The following is a 13,489-nucleotide window of genomic DNA, read 5'->3' as shown; positions in this document are numbered from 1 at the left end:
ATCATTTGAATATAATAATAACCCTCGTTTTGAAATCATATATATAGTAAAAAACTATATACATATAAGACTGCCATAACAGCAATCAAGTTTATATCACATCGCTCGTCATATCAAAGAATGTAAATTCCATTCACACTATCAAAGTAATTCAAGTGTATAGCAAGCAGGTGAAGTGGCATTTACCTGATCGATGACTAGCCTCTATTAACGAATCTATATTTTACTGGAAATATCAGTACCAGCAATAAACCTACGGTCGTAGCTAGCTATACAATATGTATGATGACCATTTGGTGAAAATGAATCACCAATAGTCTTAAGATATCATTGAAGTTTAACTAGATTTAAGTCTCCTTAAAGACTACTCAAGAACATAATATAATATAATATATTATAATATACATCAAATGGTAAGTAGATCGTCCTTCCTCATTAGGCTCCTTGCATGATTCCTTTTTAATAGCTACTAAATTAATTAGTCATACATTCGAAGAAAAAATTAATCAACAAATAAAAATAAACGAATCTTCAATCAATTGGGAGAGGAAGAGATGGAGGAGAGTGTAGGGTGTTTGTGTATATGACAGAGAGAGAGATGCAGGGAGAAACAGCAGCCGCCGAAGGGAGTGGGGAAAGGAGAATGGGAATAAAGAGGAACGCATAGACCTAATTGGTGAAGTAGTGTTTGCCTAACGGAAATCCTCGACAGGCACCTTCACTCAGTCGTCGAGCAAACGTGTTTCTGCTCATTTTTTAACACATCGGCATGGTCCTTTGTTAAAACTAACTGAAATTGTTAGTCAATGAAACTGTCCGTCAGGCAAACTGAACTTAGCCGATGAATTAGTGTTTCGTCCCGCAAGCCTCAATGACTTGTACACCAAATTTTTTGTTGGTGCCAAAATCTTGCCCTACGACAATCAAATGTGGAAAACTTTCGTCGCCTAAATTGCATTTGAGTGATGAAAACAATAATCCATCAGTCAAATGTGGAAAAATTTACGCGGCAAAGGATTTTTCCAGGAAAGGTACCTTTTCTCAACGACTAAAAACCTTCATCGTGCAAAGGCCTAAATGCGAGTAAGGAGTATTTTGGCACCAAATAGTCGCATGACAATGAATTTCCCACGTAAACATTACGCGAGAGATTTTATCAGGTAAAAGGCTCTGAAATGGTCAGTGCACATTGAACTCGCCGTATTTAAAATATCCTAAGGTCTTGTTTTAATTTTGGTGAGATGGCCGATTACGCTGCTCTTACAACTAAGCAATGTAAGGGAGAAGGATTTGGGAAAGGTAATAATTAAGTTTCTGTGGATGTAATATTTATATTTTTGGAAGAAAAATTTGCAATGTAAGGGAGAAGGATTTGGGAAAGGTAATAATTAAGTTTCTGTGGATGTAATATTTATATTTTTGGAAGAAAAATTTTAGGTGAATTACTTACTGTGATTTTGAAATTCATGTTTTGTTACCGCAGATACTACAGATAAAAAAACCTAGAGATCGGTGCAGGCTCAAAAGGAGGAAAGTGCGCAGCGTATGCGTATCATGTATGATGATATAAGGGGATTGAATACGACGATTGCGGAGCTTATGCATGACAATCGGTTGCAAGTGCAAATCAACTGTTTTACGAAGCGGGCGTCTTCGAACAATTTGCCCGAGGACTTGAAGAAGTCTACATTGGATGAATTATCAGTAAGTGTAAATTAATAAAATAATTATTATTTTTGTTAAATCATATATTATAACAATTAATTTGTAATTATTTTTTGTGTCACAATGTAACTATATTATTTATGTCAACGCTTGATGAAGTTGATCGATGAGATGTTCAGGACGCATTACCAGCAGTGGTGGCCTAACGTCTAACGACACGTAGAATTACAAGGAAAGCCTGATGGACTAGTGGAGTAGAAGTGATAATTAAGTGTTGTGGACGAATAACATATATTTATATTTATGTATTTGAGGACGATGTTTTTAATTATTTCTTTAATATGTATTTGAATTAAATTTTCAGTTTAATTGATTAGTTGGTTAATTTGATTTATTTGGTTAACTTAATTTGATTTAATTTTTTTTTTTTTTTACGAAATCAATTAGACAATAAACTCTTTGTTTACATAAGCTTCAAATTTTCAAAGAAATATTTAAATTTAATATCCTCCGTCGCTTCAACATTTAGGCGGGGAACCTGTCATCGTACAAAAATATTCGTCGCGCAAATTGGCCAAAAAATTCAGGTAGATTTTGCGCCAATTTTCGATGTTATATGTTTTGCGCGATGGAGGTTTCGTCGCACAAAGAGTTCGTGTTTATAATCAAATTACAGCAACTGCCTCTACCACTAGAAAAATTCAACCTTCCTCCTTTCCATTACTATCAAATCCATGCTCTAATACTCCCATCATCTCAATCTTCATCATCTCTCCCAAAATCGATCTATCCTACTCTATTTGGTATGCGTTTTCGTTTTGTATTTGAAAATTTCAATGTGAATTCGTACTAACGCCATTAAATTTGTTTTCTATAGAGCTGTTGTATACGATTATCAATTGTTGAAAAACGAAATAGGAGGTATGTTCTTTGGTTTTTAAATTTTAAATTATGTAATTTATTTTTTAATTATGGTGTGTTAAATTGTTTGTACAAACAAAATTGTTTTGTGTTGCACAGAGTTAATAGTAACTAACTTCGTGCACGTTTTTTCAAAATAAACTTAGTTTCCCGTTCAAGGATTGGTTGGATTTCGCACATGGCTGCGAAAACATATGATTGTGGTCTAATTGATTCTTGAATTGTCCCATTATTTGGATAGTTCGGGAATGCACAGTTATGGGGCGTAGTTTACGGTTCACGGATTAGGTTTTGGTCATGGGAATTTCGGTCACAGTTTTTAACATTCTTCGTGTGCTTGATATGTATTTTAAATCTACGTTGTGCAATTGAAGAACTGTAGATAGATGCTGCCAGAATTGTCTCATGTCGAAATCTAATCTGATGGAGCCATAAACAACGTTACGTAACTTTGCATTCCAGAATGTGGATATGAAATATTGGTTATTATTGTTTGCAGGGGTTGGGAAACGTTATAATTATAGGGGAGGTTCTGCCGAAATTTCGATAGTTTCATTACTTTGTCTCACAATTTTTTTATGACCTTTGTGCAACGAAGATTTCTTCGCCTAATATCTTATGCGACAGAATTTTACTTTCTATGACCAAGTATCCTTCGTCGCGAAAACCGTAAAATGTAGAAGTGAATGTTGACCAAATTCGCCCTACGAACTAGTTATTTCCTAAGGGCAAGGTTTCGTAGGGCAACCCCAATTTTCTGGTGGCGGGTGAGCTTGTGACATATATGGAACAATATCACACAGTTTTTGCGCATATATAGTTGTGTGCCTAAAATGACACTAAATATGGAACCATATTTCAGTTTTTTTATTTCGTTGCTTTGGTATATAAGAACTAATTAACTAAATTGTGTTCTAGAATTAAGATAATTCAAATTTGTTCGTTGATTGATGACAGTACTGGATGACGGTGTTTGTTTCCATGAACAACAACATTTCAGACATATGGATATAATTTGTATAAATAGTACTTGATTAATAGCTCATTCCTCGTATCTAATTCTCTCTCTCTCTCTCTCTCTGTGTCAAGTGATCTCTTCATTTTTCTCTGATAAGTTATCTATTAGCCTTTCTCTCTCTCTCTCTCTCTCTCTCTCTCTCTCTCTCTCTCTCTATCAATTCATTTATCTAGCTTTATACATATGGAGATGGCTGACCAGAGAGCGAAAAATAACGTTGTCTCCAGCCAACCCCAGAATATTGCAGACTTTGATCCCCCAAAGAAACCCAAGACAAAGAAGTTCGCTGTGGCATGTGCTGTTTTGGCTTCAATGACATCTATCTTACTGGGTTATGGTAATCGTTCCTTAAAACTCATGGATATAGTTAGCGATTGTGGTTCTCTAATGACACGCTCATTCTCCACTCCTGTTCTTATTTGATTAAAAATATTATCTTACTATTGCAATCCACCATTCTCCGTTCCTACTCATTTTGTTTTGGAAGAAACTTCTCCACCTGCGACACATGCTTATTTCAAATTTATTTACAGATATTGGAGTAATGAGTGGAGCGTCTCTCTTCATCAAAGAAAACCTCAATATCAGCGACGTTCAAGTCGAAGTTCTTAACGGTACCTTGAACATATACTCTCTCATTGGCTCCGCCTTGGCCGGTAAAACCTCTGACTGGATTGGACGCCGGTACACCATAGTACTTGCCGGAACAATCTTCTTTATTGGAGCTCTCCTCATGGGTTTTGCCCCGAACTACGCCTTCCTCATGTTCGGTAGATTCATTGCCGGAGTTGGAGTTGGCTATGCTCTTATGATAGCTCCTGTCTACACCGCCGAGATCTCTCCGGCCTCGTTTCGTGGCTTCCTCACATCTTTCCCCGAGGTTTGTTTCATTACCATGTTATATTATCATGTAATATACTAACTATTTTTGTTATTAGCCAGGGTGATATGTTTATGTAAATATAAGCATCTAAATATCTGAAAAAAGTTATGCTTGCGAAACCATATATTTATATCACATTTCTCTATCATCTCATGTGACACGTGGTGCATACAATGAACATTCAATAAGATAAATTCATTAATTGAGGTGGCATTTAAACCATACTTGCCACGTCCAAAGGTATAAAAATATGGTAAAAAAATGTGATATTCTAACAATTTCATCGTAAAATGTAGGGGAGTTCTATTCACACACCCTTTTTTACCTCCGACACATTCTTGTTAATTTTTGTCCACTGGTCTTCTTCAATTCATTCGATCCAACGACTAAAAATTGAGAGAATGTGAGAGATGGTAAAATAAAGTGTGTGAATAGCACCACCCAAAAACTAATGCTAAGGACACCAGATATTTATACCATATTAGTGTATCATCTCATGTCACAAGTGATGTATGCAACCAACATTCAATGAGATAAATTCATTAATTAATGTGACATGTACACATCACTTGCAACATTAGGTAGTGCACAAATGTCATATAAAAATGTGCTCACCCTTGAATTTTCCTAAAATATCTACTTGGTGGCGCTATCCACACCATGTTTTATTTTCCATACACCCTCTGAATTTCCGACCGCAAGATCAAATGAACCAAAGAATATGAAAAGACGGAAATTAACAAGAGATGTGTGAAAAATACTAATGGATGTGTAGATAGCACCACCCTATTTATTGTTTCGTAAACCTCTCAGAAGCATGCATGTGGAGTTTATATTAATTGAATTAATCATTTTGAAAATATGTAGGTGTTTGTTAACGTTGGTATATTACTGGGGTACGTATCTAACTTTGCCTTAGCTAAACTCCCAATCCACTTGAACTGGAGGATCATGCTCGGCATCGGCGCAATTCCCTCAGTTTTTCTAGCACTTGGCGTTTTAGCCATGCCCGAGTCACCACGCTGGCTCGTCATGCAAGGGAGACTCGGAGACGCCAAGCGAGTACTAAATAGAACATCATCTTCTGAAGAGGAATCGCAGCTCAGACTAGACGAGATTAAAGAAGCAGCAGGAATCCCCAAAAACTCAAAGGATGAGGTCGTTCAGGTTTCTAAACGCAGTCAAGGTGAAGGTATATGGAAAGAATTGCTCCTCTACCCAACGCCGGCCGTTCGCCACATTTTAATAGCAGCCCTTGGTATCCACTTCTTTCAACAATTGTCAGGTACAGACTCTGTGGTTTTGTACAGCCCCAGGATCTTCGAGAAGGCGGGAATCACTTCTTACAATGACAAGCTACTTGCAACCGTGGCTGTTGGATTTGTTAAGACCACTGCAATCTTGGTGGCAACATTTCAAGTTGATCGGTTCGGACGTCGTATTTTGCTTTTGAGCAGCGTGGGTGGAATGGTAGTTTCTTTTACGCTGCTTGGTGTGGGTCTTACTGTCGTTGATCAATCCCCAAGCAAGGTCCCGTGGGCCGTCGGGTTGTGCATCGCCATGGTACTATTCATCGTTGCTTTTTTCTCCATCGGGTTGGGACCCATCACGTGGGTCTATAGCTCTGAGATCTTTCCATTGCAGTTGCGCGCGCAAGGGTGCAGTATGGGGGTGGCCGTAAATAGGGTGACGAGCGGGGTCATCTCCATGACTTTTATTTCATTGTATAAAGCCATCACGATTGGTGGGGCCTTCTTTCTTTACGCGGGAATTGCTGCGCTTAGTTGGGTCTTCTTTTATACTTTGTATCCAGAAACGCAGGGTCGATCCCTTGAAGATATGGAGGTCTTGTTTGGTAAATACCACAAGTGGAGAGAAGCCAATGCCATGCTTAACAAGACTAAGCAAGCTGATCATGGTTTTGGTGACGACAACAAGGCTCAAATCCATTAGGAATAGAAGGGCAATGCTTAATCAATGTTTAATGCACTTTATGATGATGATCAATTCCTTTAACTCATATATTTCAATTATATGCAATTGTACTTACATCTATAAGAATAATTTTCGTTAAAACCCAAAAACTTGTTTGGTACGTAGTGAAGTTGAAAATTTTGAAAATTTTTGGTTTTCAGCTTTGGTGAGACATAAATCTCAAGCAATCACTCCGGCCATTATTTTAAATTCTGAACTTTTAAGAAGAATAATGCCAAGGAACCAAATTTTGTAAACCAAATGATACGGTTGTTTATGGTTGGATTATTACCTAAGTGTTGATTAACGTGCTTAACTCCTATTGATGATACATCATTTGGTTTGAAAATTTTGGTTTAAAAGTTTGGTACCTAGCATTATCCTTCTAAAAAATTTACTAAACACACCATATGAAAACCCCAGTCTACCTACACATCCTCGCTTATTGACTTACCCGTAAACCCACATCCTCGCTTATCGACTCTCCCTTTATTCTTCTCTCTGATCTTAGCGTCATTTCTAACATTTTCTAGTTGACACAAAATATGTTGGAGAACAATTCAGAAATAAACAAAAATAACAGAAATAAATAGAACTTGAAATTCTAATATTTATTAACCAAAAATACTTGTTGTGCAAAATGAAATTACACAATAAATACAGAAATTAATATAAGAATAACAATGGTACTAACTTGATTACAGAAGGTAGAGGCTAGCGTAAAAGCTATGTCCTTCGAACACTATTTCCGTCCCACTCTTGTGCTTGTGGTTCTGCAACGTCTGCTCGACTAGGATTCAACTACCTAATTCTACAACCCGCACTAGATTCTAGAATTCTAGCAAATTTGCTTTGTGTGCTTACTCTCTAGAAATTTTGTACGGAAGAAAAAGAGAAAGAAAGGATGATCTCACTTGGATACTATGATTGCAAATATATAGGTTGTTTCACAACCTTTCAAATACATGTTCAACGTATTTGAAAGTACACAACTCTTTCTAAAAGCTGTGTCTTTTAATCAAATAGTCCATGTTCTAATTACTAGACTAAAGCACTAAATCTATATGAAGGGCAATGAACCTATAGTGTTTCCCGATGTGGGACACCAAAAGTCTCAAAACCTTTACAATACCCCACATTTTGAGATGGCTATGTGGTCCTAGAGAAACTAAGATACGAGAGTAAACAGTAGATGTGACATACATCAAGAGAGGTGTCTTTTGGACTTGAACCTACCTTAGTATATACTTATCGGATTTACTAGATGACGCAGTGAATATCAAATCTTGAACTGTTCATCTTCGCAATAAACCAAGATAATAAGCAAAACATATGCCACACCAACACATCACAAATTCACACGTTTGTGTTCTTTTTGGTCCTAAACAAATCCTGGATTCATGAGAGCTTTAGAGAATGTAGCCATGTAATTCTCATAAATGCGACCCCGCATTTACTCTCATATAGATGATATGGATTAAGAATAGGTTGCTACTACTCCACTTGATTTACAAGTATCAAGTATCAATATCATTAAACTAATGTATCCTACACCATCAGCAGTCACCACACTTCTTCCATCATAGGAATGGGTATGTAAGTGTGTTTCTTCTTGAATCTAGCCAAACCAGTTTGCTTATTGAACCTAGACCATGGGATCTCCAATCAACTAGGTTAGGTTTCCATTTAGCAATTTCATTTTACTCTATTGGCTTTAAACCCATTCCCCTCAATGTATGCTTAACTTGCTCACTAGATAAACGTATAGTAAGCGGATTCGCAATATTATCTTTTGACTTGACATAGTCAATAGTAATTACACCACTAGAGAGCCATTGCTTTATTGTATTATGCCTTCGTCTAATTTGTCTAGACTTCCCATTGTATACACTATTTTTATCTCGATATTGTGCAGCTAAACTATCACAGTGTATACATATTGCCGTTACAGGTTTAGGCCATATGGGAACATCTTCCAAAAAATCTCTTAGCCACTCAACTTCTCCTCCACCCATATCGAGAGCTATAAATTCCGATTCCATAGTTGATCGGGCTATGCATGTTTGTTTGGAAGATTTCCAAGATATTGCTGCTTCTCCCAAAGTAAATACATATCCACTTGTGGATTTCGTATCAGTACTATCCGATATCCAATTTGCATCAGTAAATCCTTCAAGCACAGGAGGATACCTTGTATAATGCAATCCACAATTTATTGTATGCTTTAATTATCTCAATACTCGAATTAAAGCTTCCCAATGATCATGCCCAGGATTACATGTATATCTACTCAGTCTATTCACTGAGTATGCTATATCAGGCCTTGTACAATTCATAATGTACATAAGGCTTCCAATAATTTGTGAGTATTCATGTTGAGATATAGCATCTCCTCTATTTTTCTTAAGTTTGCTATTGGCATCAAAAGGAGTAATTGCATCTTTACTTTCCAAATGACCATATTTTCTAAGTGTAGCTTCTATATAATAGGACTGTGTAAGAATATATCATTCTTGGTTTCTTTTTATTTTTACACCAAGAATCACATCAGCTAGTCCAAGATCTTTCATATCGAAACTTGATTTCAATATCTTCTTGGTTCAATTTATTATCTCTTTGTTAGTTCCCATTATAAGCATATCATCTATATATAAACACAACACAACACAACGTAAGCATTATTTTGAGTTTTTGTGTAGACACACTAATCACACTCATTTATCTTAAAACCGTGTGTGATCATAATATGGTCAAATTTTCCATGCCATTGCTTTGGAGCTTGTTTAAGTCGATATAGTGATTTCACAAGTTTACAAACTTTGTGTTCTTGTCCTTTAACCACAAACCCCTTGGGTTGTTCCATATATATTTCCTCATCTAAGTCTCCATTTAAGAATGCAGTTTTTACATCCATTTGATGTATTTCCATGTTATGGAGTGCAGCTATGGCAATCAACAGTCTTATTGACGTAATTCTCATTATAGGCGAGTATGCATCAAAGAAATTCAAACCATGTTTTTGATGGTATCCTTTAGCTACCAAACAAGCCTTATATTTGTCAATTGTACCATCAGGTTTTAATTTCTTCTTAAAGATCCATTTATACCCAATTGGCTTATTGCCAGGGGACAAATCGACTAATTCCCATGTATGATTTTGCATAATGGAATTTATTTCTCTGTTAACCGCATCCTTCCAAAATGGAGCTTCAGGAGTGGACATGGCCTCCTTGAATGATTGAGGTTCTGCTCGATTAATAAGGTCACAAAATTAGGCCCAAAGTCCTTCCGAATTTTTGTCCTTTTACTCCTTCTAGGTTCAAGTTCTTCTTCTTCTTGAACTCTAAATGAGGATGAGCCATCATCATGTTCTCTAGGTTCATCATTAACCTCAGATACATCGTCATGTAATCGCTTTTTCAAGAAGTTAGACTTGCCCATTTTGTATGGAAATATATCCTCAAAAAAATATTGCATTTATAGATTCTATAATAGTATTGACATGTATATCACTTACTTCAGAATGGAAAACTAAGAATCTATAAACTGAACTATTAGATGCAAAAGCAATAAAAACACAATCTATAGTTTTAGGCCCTAATTTTGTTCTCCTTGGCAATGGGACTTGTACTTTTGCCAAGCAACCCCACACTTTAAGTAATTTAAACATTGGGGTTCTTCCTTTCCATAATTCATATGGTGACTCCTTTCTCGTTTTAGGTGGAATTCGATTCAAAATTTTATTTGCAATAAGTAAAGCTTCACCCCACAAATTGTTTGGAAGCCCAGTGTTATTCAACATAGAATTGATCATATCTTTAAAAGTCCTATTTTTCCGTTCAGCAATACCGTTTTGTTGTGATGTATAAGGGGCTATTGTTTGAGGAATTATGCCATGTGTGGCACAAAATTCAGCAAAGGCATGAGATTAATATTCTCTTCCCCTATCGGACCTTAAGACTTTAATCTTTTTGTTAAGTTGATTCTCAACTTCTGCCTTATATGTCTTAAACATATCCAAGGTCTTATCTTTACTATGAAGTAAATAAACATAACAATACTTACTGAAATCATCTATAAATGTTACATAATAGTTCTTTCCACCACGAGTTGGATGTGATCTAAAATCACACAAGTCACTATGAATTAAATCTAATAAATCATTGGATTTTTCATGTACCAATTTAAAGCTTTGACTTACAAATTTCGATTCTGTACAAGTCTCGCATTTAACATTATCTAAATAATCAAGTTTGGGCAACAAACCTAAATTATGCATTCTAAAAAGAGAACGAAAATTTACATGTCCTAGCCTAGAATGCCATAAATTAGACGAATCAACAATATAAGCAGAAGCATTATTTATTTCATTCATAGCATTAGCAAGTACATTTAGTTTGAATAATTCATCAGCAAGGTAACCCTTTCCCACAAACATTCCCCTTTTAGTTAATACAAGCTTATTAGACTCAAAAACTAGTTTGAACCCCTTATTACTAAGGATAGGACCAGAAACAAGATTCTTCCTTATATCGGGGACATGCAACACGTCAAGAAGGGTTAATTCCTTTCCAGAACACATTTTCCAATTTCAGCCACAACAGATACAAATGCATTTCCCATAAACAGCTACTTGTTCCCCTCAATTTTCTGGTATGAAGAGAACAAATTTTTCTCACCACATACATGGCGAGTTGCACCGGTATCTATCCACCAATCAGCGTGGTCAGATACAAGGTTGATTTCAAAAATCATTGCAACCAAGGCATCCACATTATCTTTAATCAGGTTTGCATGGTTATTGTTGCCTTGATTTCCAGGACCTTGATCCCTTCGATGGTGACATTCTTGAGCCCTATGGCCTTGCTTTCCACAAACCCAACAACTTCCCTTAATTTTCTTGAAATCTTTGCCATTCATACTAGGGACAAAGTGATTTTCCTTCTTCTTAGTTTTCTGGAATTTCAGCCTTTGCTTTGATGAACTTCATTCAACAACATTCGCCTTGGCTTCCATACTCGAAACCAGGCCCTTCTCATTCTTTCTGCTATCTATCTCAATTCTCAGCCTTACAATGAGATCTTCAAGGGTCATCTCCTTACGTTTCTTAATAATTCTTGAACTCTTTCTAAGAAGGTGGCAGTTTCTCAATAAAAGACGCCAATTGGTAAGACTCATTTATCACCATCCCTTCAACGTGAATGTCATGGATGATTTTCTAGAGATCTTCAGTTTGAGAGACAACGGACTTGGAATCCACCATTTTGTAGTCCAAAAATTTGCCCACGACAAATTTCTTTGAACCAGCATCCTCTGTTTTATATTTTTTCTCAAGTGATTCCCAAAGTTCCTTAGCTGTTTTCCATACCACATTGACATCATACAACGAATCATCTAATGCATTAAGAATATAGTTTTTGCAAAGGAAATCATTATGATTCCAGGCATCAATGGCCGTCAAAGTTGCTGCAGAAAAAATATTTTTTCCATTTGTAGCAGGCACAATCTCGCACAGAACATTAGCCAAATTCAGTGTTGTCAAATAAAACAGCATCTTCTGCTGCCATCTTTTGCAATCTCTTCCCTTAAATTTCTCAGGCTTTTCAAAATGAGGTTTAGTTTCTGATCGTTCCATATTGTTGGAGAACAATTTAGAAATAAACAAAAAATAACATAAATAAACAGAACTTGAAATTCTAATATTTATTAACCAAAAATATTTGTTGTGCAGAATGAAATTACACAATAAATACAGAAATTAATATAAGAATAATAATGGTACTAACTTGATTACAGAAGGTAGATGATAGCATAAAAGCTATGTCCTTCGAACAGTATTTCCGTCCCACACTTGTGCTTGTGGTTCTACAATGTTTGCTCAACCAGGATTCAACTACCAAATTCTACAACCCGCACTAGATTCTAGAATTCTAGCGAATTTTCTTTGTGTGCTTACTCTCTGGAAATTTCGTACAGAAGAAAAAGAGGAAGGAGGGATGATCTCACTTGGAAACTGTGATTGCAAATATATAGGTTGTTTCACACCTTTTCAAATACATGTTCAGCGTATTTGAAAGTACATAACTCTTTCTAAGAGCTCTGTCTTTTAATCAAAACGTTTTTAATTAATAAATTAATCAAAACATTTTTAATTAATAAATTAATTAAAAACTTAATCCAAAAATTAAAATTAATGAATCAGATTAATTTTAAATTCCAAGCCCAAGGCCCTTGCCTTGATTAATTAATATTAATTGCATTTAGGCTATATTATACAAGCCTAATCCACAAAACCATAGGGCCAAGCCTTCAATCCATTTCCAAATGGTCCATGTTCTAAATACTAGACTAAAGCACTAAGGGGGCGTTTGTTGCGCCGGACTATCTCGGATTGGATTAGCTTCAAGGACTAAGCTGGACTGGCTTAGACTAGGCTAAACTGGACTAACTTAGTGAAGCGTTTGGTGCAGTATTGGACTAAGAAGCTGGATAATAACAAATTATAATATTATATTATTTAATATATAAATTATTAATATTTTATTATGATCTTATCTTTTTCTTCATTTTTTCCTACCATTTCCTCATTAAATTGGATGAAGTTAGCATCGCCAAAAAATTCATCACCATCCCTGGACCGAGATCTTAGCTTTGAATGCTCGAATCTGTCATGGATTTGAAGAAGCCCAAACAGGCTGAGACTTCCAGGCCATTTTCTAGCCACATTCGACCACATTTTGGTCTCGATTCAGGTAAAATCGTAATCTTGTCACTCCCAGCTTCAATTTGGTATATTTTGTATGAAAGTTGGTTGTGAAATGGATCTGAAAGAGAGTCGGAAAGTTAATGATTGATCTAGGTGACCGGAAATAACGAGGAGTCTGTCGAGAGTGGTCGTTGAGCATGACGAGGACAAGAAAGAAAGGATAGTCTTAGCTAGTCCCATGGTTATTGGGGGGTCTCGCTAAGACCTCTTAGTGAAGGGTTTTGTCCATGCTAGTCCCCTTTAGTCTCATTAGGGTGCGTTT

At 36.1% G+C, this 13,489-nt stretch overlaps 1 protein-coding gene across 1 annotated transcript; it reads left to right on the top strand.

The window, feature by feature from the left end:
* Positions 1 to 3,787: 3,787 nt before the first annotated feature.
* LOC103964623 (putative polyol transporter 1) lies at positions 3,788 to 6,442 on the top strand. Its single transcript, XM_009377563.2, has 3 exons — positions 3,788 to 3,941; positions 4,138 to 4,484; positions 5,355 to 6,442. Exons 1-3 carry the CDS (start codon positions 3,788 to 3,790, stop codon positions 6,438 to 6,440), a joined length of 1,587 nt encoding a protein of 528 aa, XP_009375838.2. The 3' UTR covers positions 6,441 to 6,442.
* The last annotated feature ends 7,047 nt before the right edge of the window (positions 6,443 to 13,489 follow it).

This window comes from the organism of the source record quoted next, unplaced genomic scaffold (genome assembly GCF_019419815.1).
Source record: "Pyrus x bretschneideri cultivar Hongxiangsu unplaced genomic scaffold, Pyrus_bretschneideri_v1 Contig16, whole genome shotgun sequence".
NCBI classification, from domain to species: Eukaryota; Viridiplantae; Streptophyta; class Magnoliopsida; order Rosales; family Rosaceae; genus Pyrus; species Pyrus x bretschneideri.
The sequence above is the reverse complement of the archived record's forward strand: the minus strand, read 5'-3'. Positions and strand labels throughout refer to the sequence as shown.